This window comes from Lepidochelys olivacea, assembly GCF_965140295.1.
Source record: "Lepidochelys olivacea isolate rLepOli2 genome assembly, chromosome: 7".
NCBI lineage: Eukaryota > Metazoa > Chordata > Testudines > Cheloniidae > Lepidochelys > Lepidochelys olivacea.
Window position 1 is genome coordinate 34,238,364 of NC_140417.1, and position 22,883 is coordinate 34,261,246.

The 22,883-nt window shown below is 44.3% G+C and overlaps 1 protein-coding gene across 1 annotated transcript in view; it reads left to right on the forward strand.

Moving 5' to 3' along the window:
* Positions 1–18,542, forward strand: part of AHNAK (AHNAK nucleoprotein) — a 36,480-nt gene extending 17,938 nt beyond the window's left edge. Inside the window, exon 5 of the mRNA XM_084635381.1 lies at positions 115–18,542. Within this exon, the coding sequence (XP_084491507.1) occupies positions 115–17,676 (17,562 nt within the window). The 3' untranslated portion in view covers positions 17,677–18,542. The remainder of the gene's footprint in view (positions 1–114) is intronic.
* Positions 18,543–22,883: the final 4,341 nt, after the last annotated feature.

Below are 22,883 nucleotides of genomic sequence, written 5' to 3' on the forward strand. Positions count from 1 at the left end.
GGAGAGAGTCAAGGCCAGTGATTATTTCATACTGCAGCACTAGCCAGTCTCCCCCTTCTCCTTCAAATCTCTCTTTACGACACTCTGGTGTTAACCAATGTCTCTTATTTCCAGAGTGGGGATGACGAAGAGTACAGGAGAATATACACAACGAAAATTAAACCACGTCTGAAGTCAGAAGATGCAGCAGAAGCTGAACACACAGAAAGCAGAACCATTACCGTCACCAAAAAGGTCACAGCTTATACCGTAGATGTCACTGGACATGAGGGAGCAAGAGAGATTGACATCAGCAGCCCAGAATTTAAAGTTAAGATTCCAAGCCATCAACTCACTCATATAACAACAACAGAAATTGAAAAAGAACCTGGGAAAACTGTTATCAAAATACCACAGGTGGATTTGTCTGGGAAAACAACCCGATCAACAGACTTCAGTATGGGGATCAGAGGTAGACCTAGTGGCATCTCATATTCTGGACCAACAGTTGAATCATCCACCAAAAGGTTGGACTTTGGTGCCCCTGACGTGCACATGAGAGAGCCCAAGGTGGACACTGAGATAAATGTCTCAGGACCTCAAGTCACAGGCGCTCACCTGAGAACCCAGACAGACTTTAAACCAGCAGAAATCCAAGTTCCAGGTGTGGACGTTGTCAAATCAGTTAATGTTTCTGGCACTAGAGTCACAAGCCCAGAGAGCAGCTTGCCCAGAATCGATGCAAACGGACAGCGGGGAAACCTGGATGCAAATATTCACATTACCGGCCCTAAATTAAATGGAAAAATGGGTGTTTCAGGTATAGATGTTAAAACTGAAGTTCCAGGAGGCAAACTGCCACAATTTGATATTTCAGGCTCCAAGATAAAAAGTGATATGGAAGGTCCCAAAGTTGATGTATCATTTTCAAAAATCAAGGGTCCTTCAGTTGATATTTCTGGTCCTAAGATTCAAAGTGATATAAAAATTCCAAGGGTGGACATTCCTCTTTCGAGCATTGAAGGTGATATGCAGGACATTAAAGCTCCAGGAATTAACATTGAAAGCCCAGGAAAAATAAAAATGCCTGTAATGAAGATGCCTAAATTTGGCTTCTCACCTTCAGCTTCTGATACTGATGTTCGAGCACCACAGGCAGGTGTAGACGTTTCTGCGCCAAAGATACAGGCTCCTCACCTGGATATCACAGCTCCATCTGTTCATATGGAAGGTCCAAAGGAAAAACTGAAATTTACAGTGCCTTCAGTGGAAGGTGCTAAAGTTGCAAAGCCACATGTGGACATGGCTCTCAAAGGACTTCAGTTGAAGGGAGTGGTGGAAGTGTCCTCTCCAACACTAGAAGGTCCCAAAGTTGGTGTCAAGGATCCCAAGACTGATCTTGCGGCTCCTGATGTTGATATTCAAAGTGGTGAAGGAAAAATAAAATTGCCCTCAATGAAATTTCCTAAATTTACTGCATCAGGTTTCAAAGGGGAAGGCCCTGGTATGGGTGTGACACTTCCTAAGGGGGAGGTTGCTATTGCAGGCCCCAAGGTAGACATTAGCACACCAGATATAGACATTGGAGGAGAATGGAAAGTCCCCAAATTTAGGAAGCCTGAATTAATTAGTCAGACACCAAAAATCACTATGTCAGATGTGGACCTGAGTCTGAAAGGCCCTAGCCTGAAGGGAGATGTGGGTATTTCAGGGCCAAGGATCGAAGGGGATCTGAAAGGACCCACTGTGGACATAAAAGGCCCCAAGCTAGATATAGATGCTCGTGACATTGACATCAAAGGGCCAGAAGGACACCTCAAAGGTCCCAAATTTAAGATGCCTGAAATGCACATAAAGACTCCTAAAATCTCCATGCCAGACATCGACTTGAATCTGAAGGATCCTAAACTGAAAGGAGATGTGGATGTTTCAGTGCCAAAGCTGGAAGGGGAGTTGAAAGCTCCTGGAATTGACATTAAAGGCCCCAAAGTGGACATTGAAGCACCAGATGTGGATATTCACGGCCCAGATGGTAAACTGAAAATGCCTAAACTGAAAATGCCAAAATTCAGCGTGCCTGGGCTGAAAGGGGAAGGACCAGATGTGGATGTAACACTTCCAAAGGGGGAGGTGGATATTTCCAGTCCGAAGGTAGAAATTGATGCTTCAGGACTGGACGTTGAAGGACCCAAGGGAGAACTAAAAGGTCCCAAATTGAAGATGCCTGAAATGCACATCAAGACACCAAAAATCTCCGTGCCAGATGTGGACATGAATCTAAATGCCCCCAAGCTGAAGGGAGATGGTGGTATTTCAGGGCCAAGGATCAAAGGGGATCTGAAAGGACCCACTGTGGACATTAAAGGCCCCAAACTAGACATTGAAGCTCCTGGCATTAACCTTGAAAGTCCTAAAGGTCAGTTGGAAGGGCCCAAGTTCTCAGTGCCTTCTTGGAAAATGTCACCATCAAAAGTATCCATGCCGGATGTGGGTATAAATCTGAAAGGGCCTAAGCTGAAGGGAGACATGGATGTTTCTGAACCACAAATAGGAGGTGACTTGAAGGGACCTCAGATTGACATAAAAGGCCCCAAGCTAGATATAGATGCTCCTGACATTGACATCAAAGGGCCAGAAGGACACCTGAAAAGCCCCAAATTTAAGATGCCTGAAATGCACATCAAGACCCCTAAAATCTCCATGCCTGACATCAACTTGAATCTGAAAGGCCCTAAACTGAAGGGAGATGTGGATGTTTCTGTTCCAAAGCTGGAAGGGGAATTGAAAGCTCCTGAAATTGATATCAGAGGCCCCAAAGTGGACATTGAAGCACCAGATGTGGATCTTCATGGCCTAGAAGGTAAATTCAAAATGCCCAAGTTTGGAATCCCTGGGTTCAAAGGGGAGGGACCAGATGTGGATGTAAGCCTTCCGAAAGGGGAGATTGATCTCTCAGGTCCTAAAGTAGACATTGATGCTCCTGATTTGGATATTGAAGGACCAGAAGGAAAACTGAAAGGTCCCAAATTTAGGATGCCTGAAATGCACATCAAGGCACCCAAAATCTCCATGCCAGATGTTGATTTACACTTGAAAGGTTCTAAACTGAAGGGAGACGTGGATGTTGCTGTTCCAAAGACACAAGGTGATTTGAAAGGTCCTGAATTTGATCTTAAAGGCCCCAAAGTTGACATTGATGCACCAGATGTGGATATTCACGGCCCAGAGGGTAAACTGAAAATGCCTAAACTGAAAATGCCTAAATTTGGTGTACCTGGGCTGAAAGGGGAGGGACCAGATGTGGATATAGCACTTCCAAAGGGAGAGGTGGATATTTCTGGTCCCAAGATAGACATAGATGCTCCAGGTTTGAACATGGAAGGGCCTGAAGGACACCTGAAAGGTCCCAAATTTAAGATGCCTGAAATGCACATCAAGACCCCTAAAATCTCCATGCCTGACATCAACTTGAATCTGAAAGGCCCTAAACTGAAGGGAGATGTGGATGTTTCTGTTCCAAAGCTGGAAGGGGAATTGAAAGCTCCTGAAATTGATATCAGAGGCCCCAAAGTGGACATTGAAGCACCAGATGTGGATATTCACGGCCCAGATGGTAAACTGAAAATGCCTAAACTGAAAATGCCTAAATTTGGTGTACCTGGGCTGAAAGGGGAGAGACCAGACATGGATATAACATTTCCAAAAGGGGATGTGGGTATTTCCGGTCCCAAAGTGGACATTGATATCCCAAGTGTAGACATTGAAGGGCCAGAAGGTAAAGTGAAAGGTCCTAAGTTTAAACTGCCTGAGCTAAATATTCAGACACCCAAAGTCTCCATGCCAGATGTGGACCTAGGTTTGAAGGCACCTAAATTGAAAGGAGATATGGATATCTCTGTTCCAAAGATGGAAGGTGATTTGAAAGGACCCAGCATTGATGTTAAGGGGCCCCAAATTGATATTGAAGGTCCCCAAATGGATATTGACGTGCCTAACTTGGACTTGGAATGTCCAGAAGGCAAACTGAAAGGCCCCAAATTTAGGATGCCTAAAATGAATATCAAGGCCCCTAAAATCTCCACGCCAGATGTTGATCTGAATCTAAATGCACCTAAACTGAAAGGAGAGATGGATATTTCTGTTCCAAAGATGGGAGGTGATTTTAAAGGACCCAGCATTGACATTAAAGGCCCCAAAGTTGACGCTGATGTTCCTGATGTTGACCTTGAATGTCCAGAAGCCAAACTGAAAATGCCAAAAATGAAGTTTCCAAAGTTCGGCATGCCTGGATTCAAAGGACAGGGCTCTGACATGGATGTGAAACTCCCTAAGGGACAGGTGGATATTTGCGGTCCCAAAGTGGATATTGATGCTCCAGGTTTGGATATTGAAGGACCAGAAGGAAAAATAAAAGGTCCCAAATTTAAGATGCCTGAAATGCACATCAAGACTCCTAAAATCTCCATGCCAGATATTGACCTAAATTTGAAAGGTCCCAGACTAAAAGGAGACGTGGATGTTTCTATTCCAAAGCTAGAAGGTGATTTGAAAGGTCCTGATGTTGACATCAAAGCCCCCTCAATAGATATTAATGCACCAGATATTGAGCTGCAGGGTTCAGGTGGAAAACTGAAAATGCCCAAAATGAAGATGCCTCAATTTAATGTGTCAGGCCCTAAACTTGAAGGACCTGATATAGATGTACACGTACCAAAGGGAGAGGTTGATATTTCAGCTCCCAAAGTAGATATAGAGGCTCCAGAGCTGGACATTGAAGGCCCAGAAGGCAAATGGAAAGGACCTAAATTTAAAATGCCTAAACTGAATATTAAAGCACCTAAAATCTCCATGCCAGATGTAGACCTGAATCTCAAGGCACCAAAAATGAAGGGGGAGATGGATGTTACTGTTCCAAAGATAGAAGGTGAATTGACAGGACCTGAAATTGATATTAAAGGGCCAAAATTAGACATTGAAGCACCTGATATGGATCTTGAGTGCCCTGAAGGAAAACTGAAAGGGCCCAAATTCTCAATGCCTTCTTGGAAAATGTCACCATCAAAAATATCCATGCCAGATGTGGACTTAAATCTGAAAGGGCCCAAACTGAAGGGAGACTTGAATGTTTCTGTCCCAAAGATAGAAGGTGACTTGAAGGGACCTGAGATTGATATGAAAGGCCCCAGATTGGACATTGATGCATCTGACATCAGCATTGACAGGCCAGAAGGAAAAATGAAAGGTCCCAAATTTAAAATGCCTGAAATGCATGTCAAGGCCCCAAAAATCTCTGTTCCTGATGTAGACCTGAATTTAAAAGCCCCTAAAATAAAAGGGGAAGCTGATATTTCCGCTCCTAAACTAGCAGGAGATTTGAAAGGCCCTGATTTGGATTTCAAAGGCCCCAAGGTTGATATTGATGCACCAGATGTGGATATTCATGGCCCAGAGGGTAAATTCAGAATGCCCAAATTCAAGATGCCCAAATTCAGCATGCCTGGGTTCAAAGGAGAGGGACCAGACGTGGATGTGAAGCTTCCAAAAGGGGAAATGGATATTTCTGGTCCCAGAATAGACATTGATGCTCCGGAGTTGGATATTGAAGGTCCTGAAGGAAGGCTGAAAGGTCCCAAATTCAAGATGCCGGAAATGCACATCAAGGCACCCAAAATCTCCATGCCAGACATTGATTTGAATGTGAAAGGTCCCAAAATGAAGGGAGATGTGGATGTTTCTGTTCCAAAGCTAGAAGGTGACTTGAAAGGTCCTGAATTTCATCTCCAAGGCCCCAAAGTTGACATTGAGGCACCAGATGTGGATGTTCACGGCTCAGAGGGTAAACTCAAAATGCCTAAATTCAAAATGCCCAAATTTGGTGTGCCTGGTTTCAAAGGGGAAGACCCTGATGTGGATGTAAAACTTCCAAAGGGGGAGGTGGATATTTCTGGGCCCAAGGTGGACATAGATGCCCCAGATTTAAACACTGAAGGTCCAGAGGGAAAGCTGAAAGGTCCCAAATTTAAGATGCCTGAAATGCACGTCAAGGCACCTAAAATCTCCATACCAGATATTGATTTGAACCTGAAAGGCCCTAAAGTGAAGGGAGATGTGGATATGTCCGTTCCAAAGATTGAGGGTGATTTGAAAGGTCCTGAGTTTGATATCAAAGGCCCTAAAATTGACCTTGATGCACCAGACGTGGATCTTCATGGCCCAGAGGGTAAACTCAAAATGCCTAAATTCAAAATGCCCAAGTTTGGAATGCCTGGGTTCAAAGGGGAGGGACCAGATGTGGATGTAAGCCTTCCAAAAGGGGAGATTGATCTCTCAGGTCCAAAAGTAGACATTGATGCTCCTGATTTGGAAATTGAAGGGCCAGATGGGAAATGGAAAGGTCCTAAATTTAAGATGCCTGAAATGCACATCAAGGCACCCAAAATCTCCATGCCAGATGTTGATTTACACTTGAAAGGCCCTAAAGTGAAGGGAGATGTGGATGTGTCTGTTCCAAAGATTGAGGGTGAATTGAAGGGGCCTGAGTTTGATATCAAAGGCCCTAAAGTTGACCTAGATGCACCAGACGTGGATCTTCATGGCCCAGAGGGTAAACTCAAAATGCCTAAATTCAAAATGCCCAAGTTTGGAATGCCAGGGTTCAAAGGAGAGGCACCAGACATGGATGTAAGCCTTCCAAAAGGGGAGATTGATCTCTCAGGTCCAAAAGTAGACATTGATGCTCCTGATTTGGAAATTGAAGGGCCAGATGGGAAATGGAAAGGTCCTAAATTTAAGATGCCTGAAATGCACATCAAGGCACCCAAAATCTCCATGCCAGATGTTGATTTACACTTGAAAGGCCCTAAAGTGAAGGCAGATGTGGATGTGTCTGTTCCAAAGATCGAGGGTGATTTGAAGGGGCCTGAGTTTGATATCAAAGGCCCTAAAATTGACCTTGATGCACCAGACGTGGATCTTCATGGCCCAGAGGGTAAACTCAAAATGCCTAAATTCAAAATGCCCAAATTTGGCATGCCTGGGTTCAAAGGGGAGGGACCAGACGTGGATGTAAGCCTTCCAAAAGGGGAGATTGATCTCTCAGGTCCAAAAGTAGACATTAATGCTCCTGATTTGGATATTGAAGGGCCAGAAGGACACCTAAAAGGTCCTAAATTTAAGATGCCTGAAATGCACATCAAGGCACCCAAAATCTCCATGCCAGATGTTGATTTACACTTGAAAGGCCCTAACATGAAGGGAGATGTGGATGTGTCTGTTCCAAAGATCGAGGGTGATTTGAAGGGGCCTGAGTTTGATATCAAAGGCCCCAAAATTGACCTTGATGCACCAGACGTGGATCTTCATGGCCCAGAGGGTAAACTCAAAATGCCTAAATTCAAAATGCCCAAATTTGGCATGCCTGGATTCAAAGGGGAGGGCCCTGATGTGGATATAAAACTTCCAAAGGGGGAGGTAGATATTTCTGGGCCCAAGGTAGACATAGATGCCCCAGATTTGAACATTGAAGGTCCAGAGGGAAAGCTGAAAGGTCCCAAATTTAAGATGCCTGATATGCATTTCAATGTTCCTAAAATCTCCATGCCGGACATTGATTTGAATTTGAAAGGTCCTAAATTGAAGGGGGATGTGGACGTTTCTGTACCAAAGCTAGAAGGGGATTTGAAAGGGCCTGAGTTTGATATCAAAGGTCCCAAAGTGGACATAGATGCCCCTGATGTGGAGATTGAAGGTCCAGATGGGAAATGGAAAGGCCCCAAATTTAAGATGCCCGACATGCATTTTAAAGCACCTAAAATCTCCATGCCAGACATTAACTTTAATTTGAGAGGCCCTAAAGTGAAGGGTGATGTGGATGTCTCTGTTCCAAAACTAGAAGGAGATTTGAAGGGGCCTGAGGTTGATATCAGAGGCCCTAAATTGGACATAGATGCCCCTGATGTGGAGATTGAAGGCCCTGATGGGAAATGGAAAGGTCCTAAATTTAAGATGCCTGAGATGCACATCAAGGCACCTAAAATCTCCATGCCAGATGTTGATTTACACTTGAAAGGTCCTAAAGTTAAGGGAGATGTGGATGTGTCTGTTCCAAAGATCGAGGGTGATTTGAAGGGGCCTGAGTTTGATATCAAAGGTCCCAAAGTTGACCTTGATGCACCAGATGTGGATCTTCATGGCCCAGAGGGTAAACTCAAAATGCCTAAATTCAAAATGCCCAAATTTGGCATGCCTGGGTTCAAAGGGGAGGGACCAGACGTGGATGTAAGCCTTCCAAAAGGGGAAATTGATCTCTCAGGTCCAAAAGTAGACATTGATGCTCCTGATTTGGATATTGAAGGACCAGAAGGAAAATGGAAAGGTCCTAAATTTAAGATGCCTGAAATGCACATCAAGGCACCCAAAATCTCCATTCCAGATGTTGATTTACACTTGAAAGGCCCTAAAGTGAAGGGAGATGTGGATGTGTCTGTTCCAAAGATTGAGGGTGAATTGAAGGGGCCTGAGTTTGATATCAAAGGCCCCAAAGTTGACCTTGGTGCACCAGATGTGGATCTTCATGGCCCAGAGGGTAAACTCAAAATGCCTAAATTCAAAATGCCCAAGTTTGGAATGCCAGGGTTCAAAGGGCAGGCACCAGATGTGGATGTAAGCCTTCCAAAAGGGGAGATTGATCTCTCAGGTCCAAAAGTAGACATTGATGCTCCTGATTTGGAAATTGAAGGGCCAGATGGGAAATGGAAAGGTCCTAAATTTAAGATGCCTGAAATGCACATCAAGGCACCCAAAATCTCCATGCCAGATGTTGATTTACACTTGAAAGGCCCTAAAGTGAAGGGAGATGTGGATGTGTCTGTTCCAAAGATTGAGGGTGAATTGAAGGGGCCTGAGTTTGATATCAAAGGCCCCAAAGTTGATCTTGATGCACCAGATGTGAATCTTCATGGCCCAGAGGGTAAACTCAAAATGCCTAAATTCAAAATGCCCAAGTTTGGAATGCCGGGGTTCAAAGGAGAGGCACCAGACATGGATGTAAGCCTTCCAAAAGGGGAGATTGATCTCTCAGGTCCAAAAGTAGACATTGATGCTCCTGATTTGGAAATTGAAGGGCCAGATGGGAAATGGAAAGGTCCTAAATTTAAGATGCCTGAAATGCACATCAAGGCACCCAAAATCTCCATGCCAGATGTTGATTTACACTTGAAAGGCCCTAACGTGAAGGGAGATGTGGATGTGTCTGTTCCAAAGATTGAGGGTGATTTGAAGGGGCCTGAGTTTGATATCAAAGGCCCTAAAATTGACCTTGATGCACCAGACGTGGATCTTCATGGCCCAGAGGGTAAACTCAAAATGCCTAAATTCAAAATGCCCAAATTTGGCATGCCTGGATTCAAAGGGGAGGGCCCTGATGTGGATATAAAACTTCCAAAGGGGGAGGTGGATATTTCTGGGCCCAAGGTAGACATAGATGCCCCAGACTTGAACATTGAACGTCCAGAGGGAAAACTGAAAGGTCCCAAATTTAAGATGCCTGAAATGCATTTCAATGTTCCTAAAATCTCCATGCCAGACATTGATTTGAATTTGAAAGGTCCTAAATTGAAGGGGGATGTGGATGTTTCTGTACCAAAGCTAGAAGGGGATTTGAAAGGGCCTGAGTTTGATATCAAAGGTCCCAAAGTGGACATAGATGCCCCTGATGTGGAGTTTGAAGGTCCAGATGGGAAATGGAAAGGCCCCAAATTTAAGATGCCCGACATGCATTTTAAAGCACCTAAAATCTCCATGCCAGACATTGACTTTAATTTGAAAGGCCCTAAAGTGAAGGGTGATGTGGATGTTTCTGTACCAAAGCTAGAAGGGGATTTGAAAGGGCCTGAGGTTGATATCGGAGGCCCTAAATTGGACATAGATGCCCCTGATGTGGAGATTGAAGGCCCTGATGGGAAATGGAAAGGTCCTAAATTTAAGATGCCTGAGATGCACATCAAGGCACCCAAAATCTCCATGCCAGATGTTGATTTACACCTGAAAGGCCCTAAAGTGAAGGGAGATGTGGATGTGTCTGTTCCAAAGATTGAGGGTGATTTGAAGGGGCCTGAGTTTGATATCAAAGGCCCGAAAGTTGACCTGGATGCACCAGATGTGGATCTTCATGGCCCAGAGGGTAAACTCAAAATGCCTAAATTCAAAATGCCCAAGTTTGGAATGCCAGGGTTCAAAGGAGAGGCACCAGACATGGATGTAAGCCTTCCAAAAGGGGAGATTGATCTCTCAGGTCCAAAAGTAGACATTGATGCTCCTGATTTGGAAATTGAAGGGCCAGATGGGAAATGGAAAGGTCCTAAATTTAAGATGCCTGAAATGCACATCAAGGCACCCAAAATCTCCATGCCAGATGTTGATTTACACCTAAAAGGTCCTAAAGTGAAAGGAGATGTGGATGTGTCTGTTCCAAAGATTGAGGGTGATTTGAAGGGGCCTGAGTTTGATATCAAAGGCCCGAAAGTTGACCTGGATGCACCAGATGTGGATCTTCATGGCCCAGAGGGTAAACTCAAAATGCCTAAATTCAAAATGCCCAAGTTTGGAATGCCAGGGTTCAAAGGAGAGGCACCAGACATGGACGTAAGCCTTCCAAAAGGGGAGATTGATCTCTCAGGTCCAAAAGTAGGCATTGATGCTCCTGATTTGGAAATTGAAGGGCCAGATGGGAAATGGAAAGGTCCTAAATTTAAGATGCCTGAAATGCACATCAAGGCACCCAAAATCTCCATGCCAGATGTTGATTTACACTTGAAAGGCCCTAACATGAAGGGAGATGTGGATGTGTCTGTTCCAAAGATTGAGGGTGATTTGAAGGGGCCTGAGTTTGATATCAAAGGCCCTAAAATTGACCTTGATGCACCAGATGTGGATCTTCATGGCCCAGAGGGTAAACTCAAAATGCCTAAATTCAAAATGCCCAAGTTTGGCATGCCTGGGTTCAAAGGGGAGGGACCAGACGTGGATGTAAGCCTTCCAAAAGGGGAGATTGATCTCTCAGGTCCAAAAGTAGACATTGATGCTCCTGATTTGGATATTGAAGGACCAGAAGGAAAATGGAAAGGTCCTAAATTTAAGAAGCCTGAAATGCATTTTAACGTTCCTAAAATATCCATGCCAGATATTGATTTAAATTTGATGGGTCCTAAACTGAAGGGAGATGTGGATGTTTCTCTTCCCAAAGTAGGGGGCGATGTGATAGCTCCCAAAGTTGAAGTGAAAGGACCAGATATTGATCTTGACGCTCCAAAAGTTGATATAGAAGGAAAGACAAAAAAATCAAGATTTAAACTTCCTAAATTCAGTTTTTCCGGCCCTAAAGTTCAAACCCCTGATGTGGATGTGAAACTTAAGAAATCTGATATTGATATTTCTGGACCAAAGGTGGATGTGAGTGCTCCAGATGTGGATATTCAGGGGAAAGCAAAAGGATCTAAATTTAAAATGCCTTTCCTAAGTATTTCATCACCTAAAGTGTCAATGCCAGATGTGGAGTTAAATCTGAAAGGGCCTAAACTGAAAGGAGACCTAGATGTTTCTGGCCCAAAGTTAGAAGGGGATTTAAAAGGGCCTGAAGTTGACATCAAAAGCCCCCAAATAGACTTCAGTGTACCAGATGTTGATATTCACGGCCCAGAGGGTAAACTCAAAATGCCCAAATTGAAAATGCCTAAATTTGGCACACCTGGGCTCAAAGGAGAGGCACCAGATGTGGATGTAAAACTTCCGAAAGGGGAGGTGGATGTTTCAGGTCCCAAGATAGACATTGATGCTCCAGATTTGGAAATTGAAGGTCCTGATGGAAAACTGAAAGGCCCCAAATTTAAGATGCCTGAAATGCATTTCAATGTTCCTAAAATCTCCATGCCAGACATTGATTTGAATTTGAAAGGTCCTAAATTGAAGGGGGATATGGATGTTTCTGTACCAAAGCTAGAAGGGGATTTGAAAGGGCCTGAGTTTGATACGAAAGGTCCCAAAGTGGACATAGATGCCCCTGATGTGGAGATTGAAGGTCCTGAAGGAAAATGGAAAGGCCCCAAATTTAAGATGCCTGAAATGAATATCAAGGCACCGAAAGTCTCAATGCCTGACATTGATTTTAACCTCAAGAGCCCTAAACTGAAGGGAGACATAGATGTTTCTGGCCCTAAGCTGGAAGGCGATTTGAAGGGGCCTGAAATTGATATCAGAAGTCCCAAAGTGGACATTGGTGTACCAAACGCAGATATTCACGGCCCAGAGGGTAAACTCAAAATGCCTAAATTCAAAATGCCCAAATTTGGAATGCCTGGGTTCAAAGGAGAGGGACCAGATGTGGATGTAAGCCTTCCAAAGGGGGAGATTGATATTTCAGGACCTAAAATAGACATTGATGCTCCTGATGTGGAGATTGAAGGACCAGAAGGAAAATGGAAAGGTCCAAAATTTAAGATGCCTGAAATGAATATTAAGGCCCCTAAAATCTCCATGCCAGATTTTGATTTGAAATTGAAAAGCCCTAAATTGAAGGGCGATGTGGATGTTTCTGTTCCAAAATTAGAAGGGGATTTGAAAGGCCCAGAAGTCGATATCAAAGGCCCTAAACTGGACATAGATGCCCCTGATGTGGAGATTGAAGGCCCAGAGGGAAAATGGAAAGGCCCCAAATTTAAAGTGCCCGACATGCATTTTAAAGTGCCTAAAATCTCCGTGCCAGACTTTGATTTGAACCTGAGAGGCCCTAAAGTGAAGGGGGATGTGGATGTGGATGTTTCTGTACCAGATTTTGAAGGTGATATGAAAGGCCCAGAAGTTGATATTAAAGGTCCCAAATTGGACATAGATGCTCCAGATCTTGACATTGATGGTCCAGAGGGAAAGCTGAAAGGTCCTAAATTTAAGATGCCTGAGATGCATTTCAAAGCACCTAAAATCTCCATGCCAGACATTGATTTGAATTTGAAAGGTCCTAAATTGAAGGGGGATGTGGATGTTTCTGTTCCAAAATTAGAAGGGGATTTGAAAGGGCCTGAGTTTGATATCAAAGGTCCCAAAATGGACATAGATGCCCCTGATGTGGAAATTGAAGGTCCAGATGGGAAATGGAAAGGCCCCAAATTTATGATGCCCGACATGCATTTTAAAGCACCTAAAATATCCATGCCAGGCATCGACTTTAATTTGAAAGGTCCTAAAGTGAAGGGGGATGTGGATGTTTCTGTTCCAAAACTAGAAGGGGATTTGAAGGGGCCTGAGGTTGATATCAGAGGCCCTAAATTGGACATAGATGCCCCTGATGTGGAGATTGAAGGCCCTGATGGGAAATGGAAAGGCCCCAAATTTAAGATGCCTGACATGCATTTTAAAGCACCTAAAATCTCCATGCCAGACATTGACTTTAATTTGAAAGGCCCTAAAGTGAAGGGGGATGTGGATGTTTCTGTTCCAAAACTAGAAGGGGATTTGAAGGGGCCTGAGGTTGATATCAGAGGCCCTAAATTGGATGTGGACTTGAACCTTAAGGGCCCTAAGCTGAAAGGAGATCTAGATGTTTCTGAACCTAAGTTGGAAGGGGATTTGAAAGGTCCTGAATTTGATATCAAAGGTCCCAAAGTGAACATTGATGCCCCAGACATTGATATTCATGGCCCAGAAGGAAAACTGAAAATGCCCCAAATGAAATTTCCTAAATTCAGCATGCCTGGGTTCAAAGGGGAAGGCCCAGATGTGGATGTAAATCTCCCAGAAGGAGGGGTTGATATTTCGGGTCCTAAGATAGACATTGATGCCCCCAATTTGGATATTGAAGGGCCTGAAGGAAAATTGAAAGGTCCCAAATTTAAGATGCCTGAAATGCACATCAAGGCACCTAAAATCTCCATGCCAGACATTGATTTAAATTTAAAAGGCCCTAAAATTAAAGGAGACATGGATGTTTCTGTCCCTAAGATAGAAGGTGATTTAAAAGGTCCAGAGATAGACATTAAATCCCCCAAAATGTCTGTTGATGTTCCTGATCTTGACATTGAAGGTCCAGAAGGAAAACTGAAAGGTCCTAACTTTAAGATGCCAGAAATGCACATTAAAGCACCCAAAATCTCCATGCCAGATGTAGACCTGAATCTAAAGGCACCTAAACTGAAAGGAGACCTAGATCTTTCTGGTCCAAAAATAGAGGGTGATTTGAAAGGTCCTGAATTTGATATCAAAGGTCCCAAAGTGGACATTGATGCACCAGACATCAATATTCATGGCCCTGAAGGAAAACTGAAGTTACCCAAAATGAAGCTGCCTAAATTCAGTACGCCTGAGTTCCAAGGGGAAGGCCCAGATGTGGATGTAAGTCTTCCAAAGGGAGAGATTGATATTTCAGGTCCTAATATAGATATTGGCGCTCCTGATTTGGACATTGAAGGTCCCGAAGGAAAACTGAAAGGGCCAAAATTTAAGATGCCTGAGATGCATTTTAAGACACCCAAAATCTCAATGCCAGACATTGACGTAAATTTGAAAGGTCATAAAATGAAGGGGGACTTTGATGTTTCTGTTCCCAAGATTGAGGGTAATCTAAAAGGTCCTGAAGTTGATATCAAAGGCCCAGAATTTGGGATTAGAAGTCCTGAGCTTGATGTTGAGTGTGCAGATGTGACCACTGAGGGCCTTGAGGGAAATGTTAAACTTCCCAAATTTAAGAAACCAAAATTTGGGTTTGGAATTAAAAGTCCTAAGGCAGAAATCAAATCTCCTGAAGTGGATATTGCTGTCCCGGAAGGTGAACTGAATGTGGAGTCTCCTGATATTGGCATTTCTGGCAAAGGAAAGAAAAGCAAATTTAAAATGCCTAAACTTCATATGAGTGGCCCTAAAATTAAAGGAAAGAAGGGTGGATTTGATATGAATCTACCCAGTGGTGAGATTGATGCAAATTTGAAATCTCCTGATTTAGATCTGAATGTAACTGGCCCAGAGGCAACAATAAAAGGAGATATTAATGTCAAATCCCCCAAAGGAAAGAAACCAATGTTTGGGAAAATCTCTTTTCCAGATGTTGAGTTTGATATTAAATCACCTAAGTTCAAAGCTGATGCTTCTGTGACAGCTCCTAAAATGGAAGGAGAATTTAAAGCACCTGATTTGGAGGTTTCCACACCAGGTATCAAAGGTGATATAAAGTCACCAGGTCTTGACGTTACAGCCCCAAGTATCAGCGCGAATCTCCCTGATGTTAACATTAGAGGTCCTGATATCAATCTTAAGAAACCTAAGGTCAAACTTCCAAGTGGAAATATTGATATAGCTGGTCCAAAAATGGAAGGTGATCTGAGAATCCCAGGTACTGACGCAAACATTAATGCCCCTGACATGAAACTTAAAGGACCTACAGTGAATCTGCCTTCGGTGGACATTTCTGCTCCTTCATTCTCTGCATCTGATCTTGATATTAACTTGAAAGGACCAAAAGTAAAAGGTGATGTCAGTCTTCCCACAGCAGAACTGGAAGGTCCAGAAGGAAAACTAAAATTTCCCAAGTTCTCACTGCCCAAGATAGGGAAACCAGGTCTGAATTTAGAAGGAGCTGATGTGCAGCTCCCCTCGGCAAGTGTGGATGTTTCAGTTCCGAGTATTGAAGGAGGTGTGAGTGTTCCTGCAGCTGAAGGACTAGATGCAAAACTGAAGGGACCTAAGGTGACTATGCCATCAGTAAACCTTTCAATGCCCCAAGTCTCTGGACCTGATTTTGATGTAAACGTGAAAGGACCAAAACTAAAAGGAGACCTGGATGTTTCTAGTGACCTTAAAGGTCCAAAGGTGGACATACATGCACCAGATATTGATATGAAAGGCTTTGGAGGAAAGCTTAAAATGCCCAAGTTTAAATCTCCAACTTTGGAGGGACCTCAAGCAGATCTGAACATGAAAGGGGACACTGGATTTTCTGCCCCGCAAATTGACGGGGGCATGAAAGTGCCAGGCATGGATGTACATCTCGGTGCCCCCGATCTTGATATTAAAGGGCCTACAGTGAAAATGCCATCAGTAGGTATTTCTGCCCCAGATTTTGATGTAAATTTGAAAGGACCAAACTTAAAAGGAGATCTTGATCTTTCTGGTGGCATTAAATACCCAAAGGTGGCTGTAGATGCACCGGATGTTAACTTGGAAGGTCCAGGAGGTGCAATTAAACTTCCTTCAATGAAGCTCCCCCAATTTGGCATTTCTACTCCTCATGTTGAGGGGTCTGACATGGGTGTTAATATTGAAGGACCACAAATTAAAGGAGACCTTACTGGCTCAGGGATTGATGGAGAATTGAAAGGTCCTACATTTAAAATGCAACCACTTAAAGTTTCAGCTCCAAAAATCTCTGCACCTGACATTGACTTTAACTTAAAAGGACCAAACCTAAAGGGTGATGTTAATATTGCTGGTGATGCTAAAGGCCCAAAAGTTGGAGTAGAAGCACCAGATATCAGCATCAAAAGTTCAAGTGGAAATATTCAAATACCGTCAGTTAAACTGCCCAAATGTGACATTTCAGGTTCCCAAGGCATGAAGGTTTCTGGGGTGGGTATTGCTGCTGATGCTCCTGATGTTAGTTTAACAGGTCCTGCCTTCAGTGTATCAGCACCAAAAGTTTCTGGGTCAGATTTTGATGTAAATTTGAAAGAGCCTAAAATCAAAGGAGGTTTTGGCATTTCTGGAGACATGAAAGCTCCTGATGTAAATATTGGGGCACCACACTTGGGCATTCAGCATTCAGGTGGTGAATTCAAAGGTCCACAGCTTTCATCTTCTGGTTTTGATGTAGAAATGAATGTGCCAAATGTTGCAGGGGGTCTTCATGTTTCTGGACCAAAGATAGAGGGTAGTCTGAAAGGTCCCAAGGTAGGAATCAAAGGTCCTGGCATAGATATGAATATTCCACAAAGTAACTTAGGAAGTGCATCAGGAAAAGTGACATTCCCCAGGATGAAATTGCCTAAATTTGTGTCTTCAGGACATGAGGTAACAGGAAGAGAAGTAGGGGTTGATGTTAACTTTCCTCAGCCAGATGCCAGTATCCATGCTGGTGCGGTGGAGGCTGAGTTTGAAGAGCCAGATGTCAAACTTAAGAAATCTAAAATTAAGATGCCAAAGTTTAATTTTTCAAAACCTAAAGGCAAAGGCGCCAGTGTTGGCTCACCAGAAGCCTCCGTGTCCATGTCAGGATCTAAAGGAGATTTGAAAAGTTCCAAGGCAAGTCTAGGTTCTATGGAGGGTGAACTGGGGGGAGGAGAGGCTGCTGCCACTTCACCTAAAGGGAAGTTTTCGTTATTTAAAAGCAAAAAGCCACGTCATCGGTCATCTTCCTTTAGCGATGAACATTCCTCCCAGTCAACGCCCACTGGCACCTTGGAGTTTGAGTGCAGCTCAGGAGCAGAGAAAGAAAAGCAGGCCAAGATGAAATTTGGAACATTTGGAGGGATAGGGTCAAAAAATAAAGGTTCTTATGAGGTAACTGGAAGTGACGATGAAGCAGGAAAGATGCCAGGGAGTGGGGTCTCGTTAACGTCCAAGAAATCCCGCCTGTCTTCCTCTTCGAGTAATGACAGCGGGACAAAGGGGGGGTTCCGAGTGCCAGCAGTAGAACTGACCGTTGCCAAAAAGAAAGAGTAAAGCGTCCGTGTAAATATGTCTGTGTGTATATATACACCTTCTGTGCGTTTGTATATAAATTTCATAGCTTGAAATATCTTCAACGTCAGCAATAAAATGAGTGGCACCTAGGGAAATGTTAGACTTCATGTTGCCTACCCAAAAGAGAGGAGAGTTTAAAAGCAAGTGACCTTGGAGCTGAACCACAGTTCATCTGATGTATTTTAAAGTTTTGTGTTCATGACTTTGGTTTGCGCATTAAATGCTGAGAGCTTAAGTTTACTAGCAAGCTATTTTGATATCCTTTTCATTTTACTGGATATTTTCAGTGTCGGTTTATGGAAATAATGTTTCCATTTTAATTACCCTTTGGCTTTTATTTGCAGGGCTTACATTTCTATAATGAGAATGGATATATTGAAAACACTGTAAAATATATAGATACAACTGAAATATGTCACTTTCCCTTGTAATGTGGGGTTTAAAATGACACGGAGTGTTTATCACAGAAAGTTATGGTTTCTATTAGCTTTGATAGTTGTGGTGGTAAGAAAAGTACCCCAGTTTAATTTAAGACTAGCGAATCCTGGTTGCTTATGATGAAAAACAGAATTTACCAATAAATGACTAACCTGTTTTGGTTGGATTTGACTGACACCATCTTAGTTGTCTCCATATGTTTGTTTCATTATTTGTATTATAAGAGAGGACTTTTCTTAGTTATGGTGCAAAAATCTGTGACTGCCACTTTTCTGATATTTGTTATAATTTCTGTTAACAAATGTATCTTGATTTAAAAAAAATCTTTCAGCACTTTAATGGCAAATGAATTGAGAATGTAAGAAGATTGATCTTGTAAAATGCAAATAAACTGTTTATTAACCTTGCTCCTCTGTCGCTTTGCTGTTGTAGGGGGTGGGGGTTAAAATGCTCCAGCTGTACCTCTCCCCTATCCCCCAAGACATGTGCAAAAGCTTCCCAGTGCCTAGCTCTCTGCTCCCATCCCCTGGATGCAGCTGGAACGGACCCTACCTGGACTCCTTTCCCTCCTCTGCCTCACCTCCTTTGGACACGGGTGCTCTAGCTGATACACCTGGCTCCCCTGCTTTTGCCTTCTCTGATCCCCACCTATAGCCCATTTACCCCCTGCCAGACACAGCCACTATAGCTGTCCCATCCTGCAGACACAAGTGGAACAGGCCTGATGCCATGCTCCTTTCCCTTCTGGTCCCCAGCCTCCTGGACACAACTGGAATCACTCCTACATAGGGAGGAGAGGATAACAACACTCAGTGACCACTCCCAACCCAGGATGGGCAAATCCTCCAGCAAATCCACATCAGACGCTGGAAGGGTCTGGTGGCAGGAGATCCAAAGCAACTTCCCCGGGTAGGGAGTACAAGGGGAGAGTGAAACTCCCAGTGAATCCCTCCCCTATCTGATGAGGGGAGAGCATGGTTTAAAGCCCCAGTGAAGGCACAGGGAAGGAACTAGAATGGGTGTATTTTGGCTCATGGGGTGCACATTCCTAATTCGTGAGGTTCATCTCCCCTAATTACATCCTGGAGAAACCCCACCACCACCCTCAATTCTTGACTGGACAAAACATCGGCCTCCCAATTCAAACCTGACGAGACCAACCAGCACCCCCTGTTCCAACCTCAATGCACCTCAATCATCCTACAATCCCCCAGACATCCCAACCCTGGGCTCACCAACCACACCGATTTACCAATGCCCCTAAATCTTGACCCACTGTTACTTGCTCACCCAGCCCTGGACTTACCTGCTTGCCACATATAGAGACCTCTGCTGATGCCCCTCAAGACTGATCTGCATTTCCCCTGGTTATCCCTGCCCTGGGCTCCCCCAAGACACAACTTTGCTTATGGCCCTCAATACCGACCCACACCTCCTGCAGTAGTCTAGCCTTGGTCTCTCCCCCACAACTCTGCCAATGCCCCTTTATCTCAACCCACAGCCCCCCCCCCCCCGCTCTCCTAGCCCTGGGCTCCTCACCACCTCCAAACATCTCTGCCGATGCCCCTCAATCCTGACCCTCAGCCTCTCTGCTAGCCCAGCTCTAGGCTCTCCATGGACATATGTAAATCTGGATAGGGCTTTAGAGAAAAGGAGCCCCCTTCACCATCTATTGAGTGAGCAGAGTCCTCATTTGCATGGGCAACTCCCACCTGGCCAGTGTGATCATTTTTGGCCATTTTGGATTAAAATGAATGTAAATCTTGGCTGTAGGGGTGATGAAATGTTATTTGCCTGATTGCATGACTAAAGGGGAGAAGAACAGTAGTGCATATGCCCTAAATAAGGGGTCATCCTTTCCTATACCTCACTCTACAATCACTGGGTAGTGAACTGCAAGCCAAATGAAAAAAAAAAATCTAGGGTTTGTGGGGGGGTTATGGGAGTTGCTTGAGTCTTTCTCTGCTAAGGCTGGATAGTATAATAATATAGCTGAGTTTCAAAGTAGGAGCTGTGTTAGACTAACAAATTTATTTAATGGATATTTTCAGTGTCAGTTTATGGAAATAATGTTTCCATTTTAATTACCTTTTGGCTTTTATTTGCAGGGCTTACATTTCTATAATGAGAATGGATATATTGAAAACTCCATAAAATATATAGATACAACTGAAATATGTCACTTTCCCTTGTAATGTGGGGTTTAAAATAACACAGAATGTTTATTACAGAAAGCTATGGTTTCTATTAGCTTTGATAGTTGTGGTGGTTAAGAAAAGTACCCACAGTTTAATTTTAAGACTAGAGAATCCGGGTTGCTTATGATGAAAAACAGAATTTACCAATAAATGACTAATCTGTTTTGGTTGGATTCGACTGACATCATCCTAGTTGTCTCCATATGTTTGTTTCATTATTTGTATTATAAGAGAGGACTTTTCTTAGTTATGGTGCAAAAATCTGTGACTGCCACTTATATAGTTGAGTGTATTCCATAGCAAGTCTTCTTCTACCTGGCAGCTAGTGGACCTGGAATCCCTGATGATAGGGAGGGATTAATAAAAGACTATTTCTTGAAACCAACTGTCCCATGGAGGAGTCAGAATGGCAGGGACCAGAGAGAAGTCCCCTTGGCTGCTGGGACTGATAGCTGCCTTACCCACATGTGCTGCGAACATGGAGGTGCAGAACCTGGGAAAGGACCTTTGTTCTTGTTGATTACAGGGATGATTTGACAGGTTATAAATTGGGCCTTTTCTCAGTAGACCTGAGTGGTGAGGAGAAACTTCCCCCTTGGGCAGCTTATTCCACAATTGCCCATGCTGAGGCTTCTTGCACCTTCCTGTCAAACAGCTGGTACTGGCCACGGTTGGAGACAGGGAAAGTGGAATTCAGGGACTGATGGTCTGATGGCAGAACGAAACCTTTTTACCATTTTTGGGTAAAGTGAAAATAGCAGCATGGAGGACGGAGACTTGGGAGCCCCCTCCAGGAACCCTCTCTAAAGAATCCAGAGGACGAACTGGTTTCCCTTTCCACCTCACCTCTGTGGCACTCGAAAGCTTGTTTCTCTCACCAACGGAAGTTGAGCCAATAAAAGATGATGTCTCACCCACCTTGTCTGTCTCATATTCTGGGACCAAGACCGCTACAACAACACTGCAAACAACAATGCAGCATTTTTTGTTGCCCTGCCCCTCCCACAAGAGAAAAAAGACACAGCTCTTTGGAGCATGGGCTCCCTCTCAATGTATATCTATGCCATGGTTGGCGCAATGGCTCTGTAACCTCAATGGGTGTCCCTGGTGTTACTGTGCTGTAAGTAATAGCCACACTCCAACCCCTAATGCTGCTCTTCTACCTCTTTCCTGCCCCAGGCTTGCAGATCTGGAAGCCCTGGTGCTGCAGAGCTCCTTCCCCTCCTGCTGTGCTGCCTGCCCGCCCTGAGTCAGGCCATGTCGACACTTACAAGCTTACAGCCGCACAGCTGTACCGATACACCTGCGCCACCGTCCGAGTGCTCGCGTAGCCGCGTTCTGCCGATGGGAGAGAGCTCTCCCGTCGACTCAACGAGCAGCAGTAGCCATGTCGAGTGCGTCTCCCGCTGACAGCGCTGTGCACATGAGCACTTATGCCGGCAAAATGTATGTTTTTTTTCACACCCCGAGCAACAAAAGTTTTGCCGACAGAAGTGCAAGTGGAGACAGGGCCACGGGGTGCGATGGGGGTGTCCAGATGTAGAAATCTAAAATTAACATATACGCTTAGACCAACGCTGGTCTTTGTCAGCCGCCACAAGTGTGAAAATACTTCCCTCCGAGCTAGTGGCCAGGAGCAGCTAATGGGAGTTTTGCGAGGGAGTTCTCCAGGGGACGCAGGAGCGACTACGTGACCTTCGGGTAAGCGTGTTGTCTTTAGTGTGTGTGTTTGTGGTGTGTTCCCTGCTTGACTGACGTATATAGTGTGGTCTGTTTGTTTGGGGCACCCGCGTGCTGACTTGCTAGGCAAGTGGCCTGCTAGGCAAGGTTGAGAGCTTCTTAATGAGGCTTTGATCTCTTAAGCCCTTTAGCATCTATCAACCCTTAATGAGGAGGTGGGGCTACTCAGGGAGAACAGGGTTTAAAAATACTGCTTCTAACCGACCAGAGGAACTAGTGGACAGGAGCAGTTAACAGGATTTTTGTGAGGGAGTTCTCCAGGTGACAGAGGAGTGACTATGTGACCCTTGGGGTGAGTTTGTTGTCTGTCGTGTGTGTGTGTTTGTGGGGTGCTTGCTGCTTGACTGACGTACATAGTTGTGATGGGATCCCTGGGGTGCAACCTGGGACTGTGGGAGTGCTGTGCCCCCTTTTCTAACTAGCCTGGGTTGTCTCTCACAATGCCTTACTGGTGGCAAGCAGCAAACCCCTCCAGGTGCTGTTACTACTCAGTACAACCGCATGTGGAGCCCCTCACCCAGCTATACTGCATGAATGCTCCCAGAGCCACTCTTGAATCACACAGAGAAAGGCACCAGCCAAATCCCCAGCACTGTACCCCAGGAATATGCCATCTTGCACTGCTCAAGACCCTTGAGCAATGCAAGTTTATTACTTGGTTCACCACTTCATCAATGGACAATAGACATGCCCCAGCCTTTGTGACCTGAGCAGATTTACCAAGCACTTCAGGCAAACTCGCTGGTAAAGATAAACAGTAAAACATCTTTATGATTACAAAAGATGGATTTTAAGTGATTGCAAGTGATA